At 46.3% G+C, this 18823-nt stretch overlaps 2 protein-coding genes across 2 annotated transcripts; one reads left to right on the top strand and one right to left on the bottom strand.

Annotated features, from left to right (window-relative positions):
- Positions 1 to 4930: 4930 nt before the first annotated feature.
- Positions 4931 to 6636, bottom strand: ACYP1 (acylphosphatase 1). Its single transcript, XM_083166530.1, has 3 exons — positions 6511 to 6636; positions 5960 to 6071; positions 4931 to 5392 (listed from the first exon to the last, which is right to left on the bottom strand). Exons 2-3 carry the CDS (start codon positions 6041 to 6043, stop codon positions 5177 to 5179), a joined length of 300 nt encoding a protein of 99 aa, XP_083022656.1. The 5' UTR covers positions 6044 to 6071; positions 6511 to 6636; the 3' UTR covers positions 4931 to 5176.
- ZC2HC1C (zinc finger C2HC-type containing 1C) lies at positions 6414 to 16249 on the top strand. The gene is made up of 3 exons (XM_083166526.1): positions 6414 to 6674; positions 8199 to 9439; positions 15879 to 16249. Exons 2-3 carry the CDS (start codon positions 8207 to 8209, stop codon positions 16131 to 16133), a joined length of 1488 nt encoding a protein of 495 aa, XP_083022652.1. The 5' UTR covers positions 6414 to 6674; positions 8199 to 8206; the 3' UTR covers positions 16134 to 16249.
- The last annotated feature ends 2574 nt before the right edge of the window (positions 16250 to 18823 follow it).

Raw genomic sequence — 18823 nt, 5'->3', positions numbered from 1 at the left:
GTCACATGACCACTTCCTGGTTACAAGGGGAGTTTTTTTTTTACTTCAAGATTACGAGAGAGAAACTGAAGAGCATCATGGGAAAGCCCGCCCCCTCCCCATAGTACTGTGACACTGTCACCTCCCTCTCCCATGGCCCTGTAAGTACCAATACCCCACCTTCGAGGGATCCCAGTGGATCAGTATATCTCCTCCCCTACATCACTATGTATCAGTATATCCCCTCCCTTAAATTACTGTGTAACATCATATCCCCTCCCCTATATTACTATGTATCAGTATATCCCCTCCTCTATATTACTATGCATCAGTATATCCCCTCCTCCAATATTCCTACAGTATGTATCAGTATAAACCTTCCCCTATATTGAGTATGTCCCCTCCCCTGTATAGCCCTATGGATCAGTATATCCCCTCCCCTATATCCCTATGGATCAGTATATCCCCTCCCCTATATGCCTATGGATCACTATATCCCCTCCCCTATATCACTATGGGTTTGGGTCATAGGGCGAATCAATAGGTTGACACATAAAAAAAAAAAAAAAATTGATGGCCAGCTGTTGGGATTCCAGTGTTGGCATCTCCATCAATGTCGGGATTCCAGGATTTTGCCCATCAGCATCTCGATTGCTGGCATAATAACCACATCTCCTTATTAACCATCTCATCCCAATCCAGCAGGTGCACAGGTGTACTCATTACCCACTGACATTTCCCAGGTCTCCCAGCAGGTGCACAGATGTACTCATTACCCACTGACACATTTTCCAGGTCTCCCAGCAGGTGCACAGGTGTACTCATTGCCCACTGACACATTTCCCAGGTCTCCCAGCAGGTGCACAGGTGTACTCATTGCCCACTGACACATTTCCCAGGTCTTCCAGCAGGTGCACAGGTGTACTCATTGCCCACTGACACATTTCCCAGGTCTTCCAGCAGGTGCACAGGTGTACTCATTGCTCACTGACACATTTCCCAGGTCTCCCAGCAGGTGCACAGGTGCACTCATTGCCCACTGACACATTTCCCAGGTCTTCCAGCAGGTGCACAGGTGTACTCATTACCCACTGACATTTCCTAGGTCTCCCAGCAGGTGCAACAATGTACTCATTACCCATTCCCGAGTCTCCCAGCAGGTGAACAGGTGTACTCATTACCCACTGACATTTCCCAGGTCTCCCAGCAGGTGCACAGATGTACTCATTACCCATTCCCCGAGTCTCCCAGCAGGTGAACAGGTGTACTCATTACCTACTGACATTTCCCAGGTCTCCCAGCAGGTGCACAGATGTACTCATTACCCATTCCCCGAGTCTTCCAGCAGGTGAACAGGTGTACTCATTACCTACTGACATTTCCCAGGTCTCTTAGCAGGTGCACAGATGTACTCATTACCCACTGACACATTTCCCAGCAGGTGAACAGGTGTACTCATTACCCACTGACATTTCCCAGATCTCCCAGCAGCTGCACAGATGTACTCATTACTCACTGACACATTTCCCAGGTCTCCCAGCAGGTGCACAGGTGTACTCATTGCCCACTGACACATTTCCCAGGTCTCCCAGCAGGTGCACAGGTGTACCCATTACCCACTGACATTTCCCAGGTCTCCCAGCAGGTGGACACTGGCACCTGAAACCATCCCTCCAGGTTCCTACACTGGCACCACCCCTCCAAATTCCTACACTGGCACCTGAAACTGTCCCTCCAGGTTCCTACACTGGCCCCTGGAATTGCCCTTCCAGGTTCCTACACTGGCTAGTGGAACCTCCCCTCCAGATTCCTACAGTGGCTCCTGAAACTGCCCTTCCAGATTCCTACATGCACCTAAAACCGTCGATCCAGGTTCCTACATGCACCTAAAACCGTCGATCCAGGTTCCTACACTGGCACCTGGAATCGCCCTTCCAGGTTCCTACATTGGCACCGCCCCTCCAGGTTCCTACACTGGCACCACCCATCCAGGGTCCTACAAAGGCTCCTGAAACCGCCCCCCCAGATTCCTACACTGGAACCTGTAACAGTCCCTCCAGGTTCCTACACTGGCACCTGGAATTGTCCTTCCAGGTTCATACACTGGCACCTGGAATCGCCCTTCCAGGTTCCTACACTGGCACCTGAAATCGTCCTTCCAGGCTCCTATACTGGGTAGTGGAACCACCCCTCCAGGTTTCTACAGTGGCTCCAGAAACTGCCCTTCCAGATTCCTACACTGGCACCTAAAACCATCCCTCCAGGTTTCTACACTGGCACCTGGAATCGCCCTTCCAAGTTCCTACATTGGAACTGCCCTTCCAGGTTCCTACACTGGCACTGCCCTTCCAGGTTCCTACACTGGCACCACCCATACAGGTTCCTACACTGGCTAACAGAACCGCCCTTCAAGGTTCCTACACTGGCACCAGGGAACGTACCTTCGGGATCCTACACTGGCACTGGGAACCGCCCCTCCGGGTTCCTACACTAGCATTTGCAACCGCCCCTCCAGGTTCCTACACTGGCAAATGGAACAGTTTCACTCTACTACTATAATATCTCCTGGTTGGTGTTGGCCATTTCCCACAGATCCCTCACTATGGGCCTTATTCTAGTTCACTCTTTCTGACAAAATCTTTCTTAGATGAACAAAACCATGTGCACTGCAGGTGGGGCAAATGTTACTTGTGCATAGAGAATTAGATTTGGGTGGGGTTTTACTTCAAAGTGAGATCTATATTGCAGTGTAAAAATAAAGCAGCCTGTATTTTCCCTGCACAGAAACAAAATAACTCACAAAAAATCTAATTCTCTCTGCACATGTTACATCTGCCCCCCTGCAGTGCACATGGTTTTGTCCATCTAAAAAGGATTTTGTCAGAAAGAGTGAACTAGAATAAGGCCTTATGGCCCAGCCTACACTGGGAAGCTTGAGGGCTTGTGGTTGGAGACATTGGGCTCTCCCCAGAATAGCCTGAGAATTGAAGAGCAGAGCTGGGCAGCTCAAAGATGAGCGGGGTCAAAGTTCCGGATCTTCCAAATGAACCGACTGAGCCGTGAGTTATTAAAATTGAGCGACAGCTCCTGGAGTGCGACAGTTCTTCATTTCCAATCACTGTTATGTGGAATACACACCAGGACAATCTCGACCGATTGTATGTAAATTGGCAGTGTTTTGGGCCATTTCGCTGCCCTTTTGATGCGATCCCGATCTGATTCGGGGCTCCGCGGGTCGGTCTGTCTTTTCTGAAATCCTGCAGCAGGTAGTATCTGTGAAATGACCATTGTAGTGGGTCGTGATCGGATCACAATCACATTAGGGGCATTTTCGCGGCGGGTCGGCGGCTCCGTCAGCTCGTGAGTGGGTCGTACGTTCCTGTGACGACCTGCTCACGAGCACCATCGTCCTGATGTGTACCGGGCATTAGTGATTGGAAGAACCGACTCCAGAAACGCTGCCCGGTCACACTCGGGTCAATGACTCCTCCCACCCACTCTCCCGGCTTAGCTCTTGTGGCTCAAAGCCTCAGGGCTCTTTTTTTTTTTTTACGTTAATCATAATAATATCAGTATTATGTACATAAATATAAGAACCGTCTCTTTTCCGTGAGCTGAACTGTTCAGAAGAACTCACGAAAAAAAGCAGAGTTGCCCAACTCTATTGAAGAGCATTTGGTGCTATACGGGTGGCCACAGGTGACCAGATGTAGGCATCTTGAAGCAAGTAGATTAATAAAAAAGGCAAGGAGAGTGAGCACAAATGGGAGTGAATAGGAAAGTTTACTTAATATAAATAAATAAAAAAGTAATTCAAATAAAACAATAATGGGGGAGTGAGTCAACATAAATTAGCGTACGCACATTTGTCATCTGCATCCACACATCGACTCAAGATGATGGGGTAGGGGCGCGAAGTGACCCCTTGCCCACACCTCGCCAAACACTCTGATAGCAAAAGTCTTTCTGTTTTGTATATAGATATATGGCATTAATACTACCACACAGCTGGTGCCATGTACAATATGGTAACACAGACTGGTTCCGGGTGGTAAATCTAGACAGACAATAGGTCTACCCCAAAAGGGTGACTTGCAATAGGTCGACAGGGTCAAAATGTCTACATGAGATAACGTAGACACCTGAAAAAAGTAGACACGTTTTTTATGATTTCCCCCCCCCCCTTTTAAACCGGCTTGTACTTACTTCACCATCCATGTTGGCACAGAGAGAGAATACAATAGTGTGCCAAGCGCGTTGAGGCACCGAGCCAGAAGCATGGAGACAGAAGAAAGTGATGTGAAGGTACGTGTTACACTAATTAGGGTCCACATGGTCAGGTGTCGACATTGGCACCAAAAAACCCTGAAAGACTAATTTCAACTTATTCATGTGTCAACCTTTTCCTTGTGCCGATCTTTTGTGAATATCGACCTAGAGCAAGGTTGTCAATATTGATATTATGCTTGTGTCAACCTTCTGTCAACCTTCTGGTATCGACTTCCTGTCTAGGAGCTAATCCACGTGCCCAGCACATGCGCAGCTGCCTATTGCTTCCTGTGGGGCACAGGCAACATGCATCTATCCGCCAGATCCGTACTGGTGTCTGACTTCAATCAGGTCCAACCCGAGGACGGTGCTCATACTTAGGCCCTTATTCTGCTTCACTCGCAAAAGAAAATTCCTTCTCAAATGGACAGTTCTGGTGAGTTCTTTTGTTTCTGTGCAGGGAAAATACTGACTGCTTTATTTTTACACTGCAATATAGATCTCACTTTGAAGTAAAACCCCACCCAAATCTAATTCTCTCTGAACAAGTTACATCTGTCCCACCTGCAGTGCACATGGTTTTATCCATTTGAGAAAGAATTTGCTTTTGCGAGTGAACCAGAATAAGGGCCTTAGCTTCTGTGTTTGGGGACTGTTCCTTTCAGATGAGAAAAGCAGCATGATCAGACCATTGGTTTAATTCAGTAACACTGCAATGTCCTGGAACTCCATGTACTGGAACATGCTATGGGTGACACGACAGACTTAAACGAATGGTGCTATATCAATATTAATCATGTTAAACAGAATAAGTTTGTGACACGGGCAATAGCTGCAAGGTTCCCATGCCTTGGCTGGAACAATGAGTGATGGGTGAAGTTACTGTCTCTTCTTGCTGATAGTCTTAGTAGGGTAACCCTCGCAGCTATCACTTGCGGATCTCAAAGCTGCTGTATTCCAGCCGCTGGATCTCCTTTTCATTATGGAATTGTGCCTCTTTAATCTTGGACTTCGGGCTTCCTGTGTTCTGCAGCCATTCCTGCATCTCTCGTACCCTGGAAATAGGACCTTGCAGCTGCCCCTGGACTGTTCCCGTAGCTGTATTACGCACCCAACCAACAAGGCCCAGACGAGCCCCCTCTTTCTGCAACAGGTGAAAACAAGCAGTCACCCCTGGTGATTACAGCTATACAGCTATAGTATGTCACCTTATAGCGCCCAACTCCCTCCTCACTGGTGATTACATAGGTATATATAGAGCTATGTCCTAATAATATATCGCCTTATAGTGCACCACACCGCCCCCAACCGGCACACAAGGTATGGCTCTCTTCACAGCCTCTAAAGGGCTTCAATCCCAATAAAATCTGCCATTTAAATCTCACTTTATCTGGACAGTATTCTGAATGAGCCATAAATATTGAGAGAATGCATAAAATGAATACTAGTATTATTGAAAGGGAGAGGAGGGCTACTGGCAATATAAGGTGGTACTGGAGGTGTAATCTATGCAATACATGGCTGAAGGGCAGGTTGGCGGACACTGTGGGGTATTTCCTAAGCGCCTTGAGTCCTGTTGGAGAAAGTGCACTATATAAATTAAATTTACTTACTTACTATAATCATACCTTAGATAACGCTCGGTGTGGGAAGCTACACACAATACTCATGCAGGTATGTGCGATCACCCACACGTTCAGGTGTACTTTACCTGGGTATGCTTGCGAAAGAAAACACCTTGAACTTTGCCGAAAACCTCGTAATCCAGGGTGACAAGTGTGTCTCCGTCAGCCATGTCCAGAAGGTAACAGACAAATGCTGACCTGTAAATAGGATGCATATACAATGTAGCAACGTATATAATTCTGGAATATTAATAGCAGGATCTCTCACATGGTAGTTAGGAGGGGCGGTGTGGTGCACTATAAGGCGATATATTGTTAGGACATAGCTCTATATATACCTATGTAATCACCAGTGAGGAGGGAGTTGGGCGCTATAAGGTGACATACTATAGCTGTATACTATATGTAATCACCAGGGGTGGGGCGGCATGAGGAACTATTAGGGTATCATATACTATAGCTGGGTTTATACCTATATGTAATCACCCAGGGAAGGGGCAGTGTGATGCTCTGTAAGGGGATATATTATTAGTATATAGCTTGATATACACCTATGCGCTATTAGCGGATATACTATAGCTGTACACTATATATAATCACCAGGAAAAGGTCTGTGCTGTATACAGACACCCCTTACCTCAGCAGTAACAGTATATTTATTGGGTCAGGGGGTCCGGACGTTCTGTTCCTATAACAACTGCCGGTGAGCAGGTCGCTTGGTGATGACGTGGTATGAGCCGTGAGTGACCCAGCGGCGTATCCTAGCAACCGGCACAACAAGCCTAGAGCTAGCACGGGCAGGTAAGGCAGGGACCGGCTTCTCTTCCGCTTATAGATCCTGCAAGGTGACCCCCCTCCATCCACCCTCCACCCATAATCACCCCGATCCTACATACCCCCCACCCTACAGTAATCATTACCCTGACCCTATATACCACCCCCACTCCCAATATCATCCTGACCCTATGTACCCCCCCCTACCCCACAGTAATCATTACCTTGAACCTATATACCACCCTACTCCCAATATCACCCCAACCCTATATACTCCCCATTCCCCATAGTAATCGTTACCCTGACCCTATAAATATATATATATATATATATAGAAAACAGCAATAGAGTGGCACTCTGGATACCTTCTTTGTAAATAAACGGCAGACACTGTAGTCAGTTTCAACGTTTCATTTCTTTATAGAAATATCCTGACGAAATTTCTATAAAGAAATGAAACGTTGAAACTGACTACAGTGTCTGCCGTTTATTTACAAAGAAGGTATCCAGAGTGCCACTCTATTGCTGTTTTCTACTTATCCTGCTTGGAAGTGGGGGCACCGGATCGAGTATCCCTTACCTTACACAGTGCCGGGTCATCTATCTACTCTATATATATATATATATATCTATATATATATATATATATATATATATATATATATATATATATAGATATATATATCTATATATATCTATATATATATAGAGATATATTGGATGGAATAAATGCAGCACTCGGAGGTCTTTTCAACAATGTATTTTCAAAGTGGACATAGAACTGACGTTTTGGAGCTTGCGCTCCTTTATCAAGGCGTGTAGGTGAGACTTTGATAAAGGAGTGCAAGCTCCGAAAAGTCAGTTCTCTGTCCACTTTGAAAATACATTGTTGAAAAGACCTCTGAGTGCTGCATTTATTCCGTCCACTATCCCATGAGGGCACCGGGGCAGCTGCCGCTGAAAGGAGAGTGCCAGACTGCAACCCGCAAACTATATATATATATATATATATATATATATATATATATACACATACATACATACATACACACACACACCCTGATAATAACCAAATGGCTTATAGCCCCACCACCACTAATATCATCCAGACTCTTTATACCACCTCCCACCAGTGGTATCAGCTTGCCCTTTATACACCCCAATAATAACCAGATGCCTTATAGTCCCAGCACCAATAATATCACCCTAACCTCATTTATGGTTATACCACTCCCATTAATATCTCTCTATTTATGCCACCCCAGCAATAATATTACCCCTACCCTTCACACCATTCAAGTCCTATTGCCAATAATATCATCACCCTGACAGCCTGACGTGCGCCCCTAACCAGAAATATCACCCTTTTACCAGTAATACCACCATGTCTCCTACCAATAATATCACCACTCCTCCTTGGTTTGGTGTACAGCAGCCACATCACATGCAGGAAGCAGTGGAGGTTGGTGCAGGCTGCTATTCTGCACCTGAACTTATTTATTGGGATCGGCCACATACTTTCTTATCTTGCTTCATGTATTCCCTCTCCAGGTACCATCATGTCACGTCTTAAGATGGGCCCATTCATGTACACTGAGGACTTGTCTGACACAAAGCTACTGAGGAGAGAATTTCCAGCTCTCAAAGGACTCTCTAGACTGGAGATGTTAAGGAATGAATACCAAGAGAGGGCAATTCGGGAGAAGGAGGACAAGATGGTGAATCTCCTAACACAGCAACAAGAGCGTATCTCCCACAGGGTCAATGGTTCCTCGCTACACTCTACTCATCCTGGTCCTAAACAGAAACCAATCCATGCACTCAACCATCCACCGCAGTGGACCCAGGAAGAAAGAATGTGGGCTTCCAATTGGACCGTGTCCAAGAGGACAGCTGGTGTGGACAGAGCGCACCCTCTAAAACCAGTGGTTCACCGTAAAGCTGCAAAGAATGAACCGGAAGTTAGAAAAGTTCTACGTGCTCCATCGGCTAATTTCCCAGGCTTTAAAGAACCTCTGCCTGTCCAAAAACAGGCCAGGTCCAAATCGGGACCCAATCAGAGAGTCCTGTGGCAGCAGCTAGAGAATACGGAGTCTGACCTGGAAGCTGAGATTCGCAAGAAAGAGGCTCTGCTGAGGGAAAAGCTGTGGAGGACTGAGGAAGAGCTGCGGCGAATCCAGAAAGAAAGAGAGGAGGCTGATCTAGAGGAAAGAAGAGTAAGAAAGATTGAGGATGCCGATAGGATAAGAGCAGAAAGGACTCAGAAAAGGACAAGTAATCACTACCATCATCCAAGCACTAATTTGGGGAGAGAAGACGAAGAAGATGATGAGGATTATAGCTATCAGGACAAAGGCTATGCTAAGGATTTGTGGGATAAACCCTACGGAAAGTTGGAGAGCAAACCCCGGACAGAAGTGCAATATCGTCCGAACAGGAACACTCGGGAGAGTAGACTTTCCCCACCAAATGATGGACCTCTTACACAGGTAGTCACCTCTACCAATGTTCCTGCCAGTGGACCACCAATGTCCATACCTGCCCACAAAAACAAGAGTGAAACAGGATTCCTTGCTGATGATAATCCGGAATATTCGGGAGAGAGGCTAGTTACCTGCCCGTTGTGTGAGAGACGGTTCATGGAGCATCGTCTGGAGAAACATTCCCAGATCTGTAAGAAGATGCAGTGTAACAAGAGGAAAGTGTTTGACTCCTCCAAGGCCCGAGCCAAGGGAACCGACCTGGAACAGTATCTGAAGACCAAAGGAAAAGCTCCATCCCCTGTTCCCCAGGTCAGTTTTAATCTTCTAATAACATAATAATATAATCAAGACCATGTTATTCTACAGCAATTATTCTAATGTCTTATTCTCTCATTTATCCCTACTCCCTATTGTATATTCCATTACTCCTTATTGTGTTTTATCATTAATGTTCCCTTATTACTACCAACACTTCCTGTTTCTGAATCATTACTCACTAGTACTACATGTCTACTGTTTGGCTTCTGTCATATAGGGCCTTATACTAGTTCACTCTTTCTGACAAAATCCTTCTTAGATGGACAAAATCATGTGCACTGCAGGGGGGCAGATGCAACATGTGCAGAGAGAATTAGATTTGGGTGACGTATTTTGTTTCTGTGCAGGGTAAATACTGACTGCTTTATTTTTACACTGCAATATACTGTAGATCTCACTTTGAAGTAAAATTCCACCCAAATCTAACTCTATCTGCACAACATCTGCCCCACCTGCAGTGCACATGGTTTTGTCCATCTAAGAAGGATTTTGTCAGAAAGAGTGAACTAGAATAAGGCCCATAGTCTCATCCTCCTGCCTGGCTTCTGTCATATAGGGCCTTATTCTAGTTCACTCTTAGGAGGAAAATTCCTTCTCAGATGGACAAAACCATGTGCACTGCTGGTGGGCAGATGTAACAGGTGCAGATAGAATTAGATTTGGGTGAGTTATTTTGTTTCTGTGCAGGGAAAATACTGACTGCTTTATTTTTACACTGCAATATAGATCTCACCCCACCCAAATGTAACACTCTCTCTGCACAAGTTACATCTGCCCCCCTGCAGTGCACATGGTTTTGTCCATCTAAGAAGGAATTTGTCAGAAAGAGTGAATCAAAATAACCCCCATATTCCCATCCTTCCCATTCTCCCCATTCTCCTTCCTGACTCCTGTCATATAGGGCCTTATTCTGATTCACTCCCTCCTTCTTAGCTGGACAAAACCATGTTCACTGCAAATGGGGCAGATGTTACTTGTACATAAAGAATTAGATTTGGGTGGGGTTTTACTTCAAAGTGAGATCAATATTGCAGTGTAAAAATAAAGCAGCCAGTATTTTCCCTGCACAGAAACAAAATAACTCACCCAAATCTAATTCTCTCTGCACATGTTACATCTGCCCCCCTGCAGTGCACATGGTTTTGTCCATCTAAGAAGTATTTTGTCAGAAAGAGTGAACCAAAATAAGGCCCATAGTCTCATTCTCCTGCCCGGCTCCTGTCATATAGTCTCATCCTCCCCATTCTCCTGTTATATAGTCTCATCCTCCCCATTCTCCTGTTATATAGTCTCATCCTCCCCATTCTCCTGTTATATAGTCTCATCCTCCCCATTCTCCTGCCCGGCTCCTGTCATATAGTCTCATCCTCCCCATTCTCCTGTTATATAGTCTCATCCTCCCCATTCTCCTGTCATATAGTCTCATCCTCCCCATTCTCCTGTCATATAGTCTCATCCTCCCCATTCTCCTGCCCGGCTCCTGTCATATAGTCTCATCCTCCCCATTCTCCTGTCATATAGGGCCTTATTCTGATCGGTGCGGATATTCCCGCATGCGGACGGACCGCCGATGTTGATCGTCTGCGCATGTGCAGAGGTCACTCTGCGCATGTGCAGGCGATTTCGCCGCACGGATTCTTTATACGCCGCACAGGGGGCGTAGAGGGGCGTGAGGGGCTACTTAGCCTCATTACCCTATGCATACGCCCCACGTTTCATGGGCGTTCCCATGCAAACGCGGGGCGTATGCATGGTAATGAGGCCGTGACGCGTGGGTACGGGGCGGGCATCTGACATCGCCGGATGTCAGCTGTCCGCCCCCATACATGATTTCACACGGACAAGTGTCCGTGTGGTCTTGTGTGGCGGGACCTGGTGGAGCGTGCGGCCCTGCATTCGATGTTCGGTGACCATCGAATGCAGGGGCTGCTCCCAAGACGGAGGAGGCGTATCCCCGTCCAATTTCATGCGGATCGCCACATATCCGCGTACGGACGGCAGGTGGCGATCCGTATGGAAGGCGGGGATTCGCCTGCACGGTCGCGGCCGCATATTCTGATCGGGCCGCACCGATCAGAATAAGGCCCATAGTCTCATCCTCCCCATTCTCCTGTTATATAGTCTCATCCTCCCCATTCTCCTGTCATATAGGGGTTTATTCTAGTTCATTCTTTCTGACAAAATCCTTCTTAGATGGACAAAACCATGTGCACTGCAGGGGGGCAGATGTAACATGTGCAGAGAGAATTAGATTTGGGTGGGGTTTTACTTCAAAGTGAGATCTATATTGCAGTGTAAAAATAAAGCAGTCAGTATTTTCCCTGCACAGAAACAAAAGTACTCACCCAAATCTAATTCTCTCTTCACATGTTACATCTGCCCCCCCTGCAGTGCACATGGTTTTGCCCATCAAAGAAGGATTTTGTCAGAAAGAATGAACCAAAATAACCCCCATAGTCTCATCCTCCTCATTCTCCTGTTATATATCATCCTCCCCATTCTCCTGTCATATAGTCTCATCCTCCCCATTCTCCTGCCCGGCTCCTGTCATATAGTCTCATCCTCCCCATTCTCCTGTCATATAGTCTCATCCTCCCCATTCTCCTGTCATATAGTCTCATCCTCCCCATTCTCCTGCCCGGCTTCTGTCATATAGTCTCATCCTCCCCATTCTCCTGTCATATAGTCTCATCCTCCCCATTCTCCTGTCATATAGTCTCATCCTCCCCATTCTCCTGCCCGGCTTCTGTCATATAGTCTCATCCTCCCCATTCTCCTGTCATATAGTCTCATCCTCCCCATTCTCCTGTCATATAGTCTCATCCTCCCCATTCTCCTGTCATATAGTCTCATCCTCCCCATTCTCCTGCCCGGCTCCTGTCATATAGTCTCATCCTCCCCATTCTCCTGTCATATAGTCTCATCCTCCCCATTCTCCTGCCCGGCTTCTGTCATATAGTCTCATCCTCCCCATTCTCCTGTCATATAGTCTCATCCTCCCCATTCTCCTGTCATATAGTCTCATCCTCCCCATTCTCCTGCCCGGCTTCTGTCATATAGTCTCATCCTCCCCATTCTCCTGCCTGGCTCCTGTCATATAGGGCCTTATTTTGGTTCATTCTTTCTGACAAAATCCTTCTTAGATGGACAAAACCATGTGCACTGCAGGGGGGCAGATGTAACATGTGCAGAGAGAATTAGATTTGGGTGGGGTTTTACTTCAAAGTGAGATCTATATTGCAGTGTAAAAATAAAGCAGTCAGTATTTTCCCTGCACAGAAACAAAAGTACTCACCCAAATCTAATTCTCTCTTCACATGTTACATCTGCCCCCCCTGCAGTGCACATGGTTTTGCCCATCTAAGAAGGATTTTGTCAGAAAGAATGAACCAAAATAACCCCCATAGTCTCATCCTCCCCATTCTCCTGTCATATAGTCTCATCCTCCCCATTCTCCTGCCCGGCTCCTGTCATATAGTCTCATCCTCCCCATTCTCCTGTCATATAGTCTCATCCTCCCCATTCTCCTGTCATATAGTCTCATCCTCCCCATTCTCCTGTCATATAGTCTCATCCTCCCCATTCTCCTGTCATATAGTCTCATCCTCCCCATTCTCCTGTCATATAGTCTCATCCTCCCCATTCTCCTGCCTGGCTCCTGTCATATAGGGCCTTATTTTGGTTCATTCTTTCTGACAAAATCCTTCTTAGATGGACAAAACCATGTGCACTGCAGGGGGGGCAGATGCAGGGGCGCTGGAACGTTTTTAGGTTGGGGGGGGGCAAGATATAATCTCATTTTGGCGCCCCCTAAATTGCTATATGTTACCCCCGGTCACTATACACACTGGCAGTGGCATATACACGTGGGCATTATACACAGGGCAGCGGCATATGTGCATGGGCATTATACACATGGCAGCGGCATATATGCATGGGCATTATACACAGGGCAGCGGCATATATGCGTGGGCATTATACACAAGGCAGCGGCATATACATGTGGGCATTATACACAGGGCAGCGGCATATACATGTGGGCATTATACACAGGGCAGCGGCATATACCCATGGACATTATACACAGGGCAGCGGCATATACCCATGGACATTATAGACAGGGCAGCGGCATATACACGTGGGCATTATACACAGGGCAGCGGCATATACACGTGGGCATTATACACAGGGTAGTGGCATATACTCGTGGGCATTATACACACGGGCAGCGGCATATACACATGGGCATTATACACAGGGTAGTGGCATATACTCGTGGGCATTATACACAGGGCAGCGGCATATACATGTGGGCATTATACACACGGGCAGCGGCATATACACGTGGGCATTATACACAGGGCAGTGGCATATACATGTGGCCAGAGACACCAGGGCTGGCTAATTAATGCACAGCATTAATCCAGGGGTTGTCATTTACTCATAAAAAGTGGCAGTGTCACCCCCAAACAGGTTAATGTGATTATCTCTGATTATGATAATCAGAGATAATCACATAAACCTTTTTAGGTGTGAATCCAGGGGTAAATTACAACCCCTGGATCTGTCAGTCACTGGGGAAGGGAGGGCGAGAGGAGCAGCATTTACCTTTACACAGTTTTAGTTGTGGCAGCACAGCGTGATGGCTGCTGCTGCGGCTGTTTTAGGATGCTCCCGCCCATGCACTGATCCACCAGTCTCCCTCCCTACCGCCCGCCAATCACTGTGGACACATCACATCCACAGCCACTGTGATTGGCGGGCGCGTGTTGTCAACATCTCCCCGCAGCAGCAGCCATCCATGTGGGCGGGCGGGAGGGCGGGCGGCTGATTAGGTATGATTCTTCTTGCTCGGCTGGCGGGAGGCTGCGATTAATCAGTAATATAGGCGGACGGGTGGGAGGCTGAATCAAGCTTAATCAGCCCACCGCCCGCCCGCCTATATTACTGATTAATCAGCCGCCCGCCCGCCGAGCAAGAATCCGATAGCCCCCCCCGTTCCGGCGCCACTGGGCAGATGTTACAAGTGCAGAGAGAATTAGATTTGGGTGAGTTATTTTGTTTCTGTGCAGGGAAAATACTGACTGCTTTATTTTTACACTGCAATATAGATCTCACTTTGAAGTAAAACCCCACCCAAATCTAATTCTCTCTGCACATGTTACATCTGCCCCACCTGCAGTGCACATGGTTTTGCCCATCTAAGAAGGATTTTGTCAGAAAGAATGAACCAAAATAAGGCCCATAGTCTCATCCTCCCCATTCTCCTGTTATATAGTCTCATCCTCTCCATTCTCCTGCCCGGCTTCTGTCATATAGGGGTTTATTCTAGTTCATTCTTTCTGACAAAATCCTTCTTAGATGGACAAAACCATGTGCACTGCAGGGGGGCAGATGTAACATGTGCAGAGAGAATTAGATTTGGGTGAGTTATTTTGTTTCTGTGCAGGGAAAATACTGACTGCATGATTTTACACTTCAATATAGATCTCACTTTGAAGAAGAACCCCACCCAAATCTAATTCTCTCTGCACAAGTAACATCTGCCCCACCTGCAGTGCACATGGTTTTGTCCATCTAAGAAGGATTTTGTCAGAAAGAATGAACTAGAATAACCCCCATAGTCTCATCCTCCCCATTCTCCTGTCATATAGGGGGTTATTCTAGTTCACTCTTTCTGACAAAATCCTTCTTGGGGTTTTATTTCAAAGTGAGATCTATATTGAAGTGTAAAAATAAAGCAGCCAGTATTTTCCCTGCACAGAAACAAAATTACTCACCCAAATCTAATTCTCTCTGCACATGTTACATCTGCCCCCCTGCAGTGCACATGGTTTTGTCCATCTAAGAAGTATTTTGTCAGAAAGAGTGAACCAAAATAAGGCCCATAGTCTCATCCTCCCCTTTCTCCTGCCTGACTCTTGTCATATAGTCTTATCCTCCCCATTCTCCTGTCATATAGTCTCATCCTCCCCATTCTCCTGTCATATAGTCTCATCCTCCCCATTCTCCTGTCATATAGGGCCTTATTTTGGTTCATTCTTTCTGACAAAATCCTTCTTAGATGGACAAAACCATGTGCACTGCAGGGGGGGCAGATGTAACATGTGCAGAGAGAATTAGATTTGGGTGAGTAATTTTGTTTCTGTGCAGGGAAAATACTGACTGCTTTATTTTTACACTGCAATATAGATCTCACTTTGAAGTAAAACCCCACCCAAATCTAATTCTCTCTGCACATGTTACATCTGCCCCACCTGCAGTGCACATGGTTTTGCCCATCTAAGAAGGATTTTGTCAGAAAGAATGAACCAAAATAAGGCCCATAGTCTCATCCTCCTCATTCTCCTGCCCGGCTTCTATCATATGTTCTCTCTTCTCATTCTCTGCCGGTTCTTCCACCCGTTCTTACTCCTCTGTTCTCTTCCAGGTGAAGGGCAGCTCTTGGCGTCAGAAGCACGAGTCTTTCATGAGAACAATTCAGCAGGCACGTGTTGTGCAGAACGTAATTGCCAGAGGGGGGAAGTTATCTGACCTGCCGCCTCCTACCCCAGAAGAGAACCCTGATTATGTGCCCTGTCCTCACTGCCACCGCCGCTTTGCCCCACGTGCAGCAGAAAGACATATTCCCAAGTGTGAGACTATTAAAAGCAGGCCTCGTCCCCCTGTAAGCCGCCGTCGTTGAAAATGGTTTGTCACATTATTTCTGTAATATGTTTTTTTTTAGTTTATTGCCTTGTCTTAATATACAATCCCTAAAATAGCACATTTTAAATATAAAAGGAAATTTTTCCACACCAATGAGATTCCTTCCTTTGTGACCATTAACGGAGGGGAGGCTACTACTGACTGACCACAGGCCTCAGAGGACGGCTGCTGGGATCATTGGGGCAGATGTATTAAGCCTTAACAAGAGATAAATTCAAGGGTGATAAGGAGAGATAAACATCCAGCCAATCACCTGCTAACTGCCATGTTACAGGCTGTGTTTGAAAAAAGTCAGTAAGGAGCTGATTGGCTGGATGTTTATCTCTCCTTATCACCCTTGGATTTATCTCTTGTTAAGGCTTAATACATCTGCCCCATTAAGTCCAGATTTCAGGGCCACTGGACTCTGGAAGCAGTATAAGTTCAGTTAGACCAGGGATGAGGAAGCTTTTGCCTTCCAGCTGTTGTTGGACTATGCAACCATTTTAGCATGACCAAATAGCAACACAGTAGCAGAGCATGCTGGGATATGAAGTTCAACAACAGCTGGTGGGCCTCTAAGTTAGTAAGAGCTGTGGTAGGGACTTACCTGAATCACACGGAATGTATATCAGAAGTGAACAGTTGGGTGGAGGACTGTTTCAGCTATCAACTTAAGGGAATGGTCCTTGGATTTGGAGATCTTCAAGAACTTTTAGACAGATGGAAGCACTCAAATATAAACTTGATGGTATCCAGGTTTAACCGCTGCCGGTGTAGTGGTTAGTATTACTACATTAACAGTGTACATATGTAGAACAAGAGGTCTGCTGTGCTTCACATACAGGAACCTGTGTCCAACTGTATAAAGGTCAGATCAGCCTTACATTCAGAACATAATGATCGTTATGTGTAATGAAGGTCAGCTCAGCCACGCAGAAGTTCATGTACAGTACAAGTGCCATGATTCTGGTTGGTTCGCTGCGTTGCGAGCCTTATAACTCCGCCCCTCCCCGCTATTTGCCGAATTTCCCCACAGCAATGCAAATGGACTATTTGCATAAACTTCCATTCGCAGCCTTGCGTGGGTGGTGGAAAGCATTCGATGGTCGCCGACTATCGAATGATTTCTATAGCGCTTGCTAATCAAAGTCTGGTGACTTCGATTAGAGGAACCCTGCTCCGAGAAGAGGGTGGGCAGTTGACATCCGGTGATAACGCATGGTGACGCCCAGCTCTTTCCTGGGCTAATCCAGTGTTTTCGTGGGTATGCACCCCCCCCCCCTCCCCTGCTATTCACTTTTCCCAGGGTGCCTGCAGTGAAGACCTGCATAAACGAATTTGATACGGAATGACCCCCAACATACAGTGCATCCGGAAAGTATTCACTTCAATTTTTTCACATTTTGTTGTCACAGCCTAATTTCAAAATGGAATACATTTTTTTTTTTTTCCCCTGAAAAACTTCTATACACAATAATACCCCACAAAAAAAACAACTAAGCAGTCAAATGTACATGGCGTTTCTTATTTTTTTTTTATAAATTAGCAAAAATCTCAAACACTTCTTTTCACATTGCCATTATTATTGTGTGTAGAATTTTGAAGGGAAAAAATGGTTATATTTCATTTTGGAATAAGGCAACAAAATGTGGAAAAAGTGAAGCGCTGTGAATTCTTTCCGGATGCCCTGTATTTTCTACATGTGTATAAGACTGGACCATCCTCCAATACTGCCCCGATATGTTCTACATGTGTATAAAATTCATATCAGCCTCATATACCACACTTTGGGACAGATATATTAAGCCTTAACAAGAGATAAACGCCCAGCCAATCACCTCCTTTCTGACTTTTTTCAAACACAGCCGGTAACATGGCAGTTAGCAGGTGATTGGCTGGACGTTTATCCCTCTATGGGGCACATTTACCAAAATCACATGTACAATGCGATCTGGGAAGAATATTACCGCCAGGGTCGCATTGTAAAATGCGATCACACCGGCGAAATGTATTAAACTTGAGGGTGCAGGGACAGTGCTCTGAAAGGAGCCCGTCCCTGCGAAGCGCTGACCCGGAAGTCAGGGGGTTATGTGCTGAACCCCCCAGTGACCCCACTGCCACCCGGCCAGTGTGATGTGTAGCCATAGGCTACAATGGGCTATCGCCATCCCAGAATGGCCATAGCCCAGGGATGCGTAGCCGGGGCTGCCTGATGTTGATACATCGGGCAGCTTTGCATCCCCTATAGAAACCTATGGGGTATGCGGCCGGCTGCGCTGCAGGGGGGGGATTGCAGCAGGGATCGAAGGTGATATTTAATATTTGCGGGTTTACCCCCCAAAATTGGTGTTTTTCGGGCATTTAGCTGCTAAAATTACTTGATAAATGGGGCCCTTTATCACCCTTGCATTTCTCTTGTTAAGGCTTAATACATCTGCCCCTCTATGCTCTACATGTGTACAGCAGTGAAGCAATCCATGTTTTAAAGATATCCATGGTTAAAGCAAATTTCCTGAAGTACTGTGGCCATGTATGGTATAAACTTCAAACCTGGAATGTTAGGCTGATTGAGGACCATGTTTTGGAACCTAAGACCTAGAACCTTCCATGTCCTGTGTGTACAAGGGTCAGCTCAGCCTCACATATATGTATATAACGGCCCCCTCATCCTGACATATACCGGCT

This window comes from Crinia signifera, chromosome 12 (genome assembly GCF_055691185.1).
Source record: "Crinia signifera chromosome 12, ASM5569118v1, whole genome shotgun sequence".
NCBI lineage: Eukaryota > Metazoa > Chordata > Amphibia > Anura > Myobatrachidae > Crinia > Crinia signifera.
Note: the sequence above shows the minus strand (reverse complement) of the source record. Positions and strands in the feature narration are given on the sequence as shown.

Coding starts and splice junctions, on each gene's coding strand:
- ACYP1 (XM_083166530.1), bottom strand. CDS start 6,043: ATGGCTGACGGAGACACACTTGTCACCCTGGATTACGAGGTTTTCGGC. Junction 5,393..5,959: donor TCTTTCGCAAGCATACCCAG/GTAAAGTACACC, acceptor CACCTGTTGCAG/AAAGAGGGGGCTCGTCTGGG.
- ZC2HC1C (XM_083166526.1), top strand. CDS start 8,207: ATGTCACGTCTTAAGATGGGCCCATTCATGTACACTGAGGACTTGTCT. Junction 9,440..15,878: donor CTCCATCCCCTGTTCCCCAG/GTCAGTTTTAAT, acceptor GTTCTCTTCCAG/GTGAAGGGCAGCTCTTGGCG.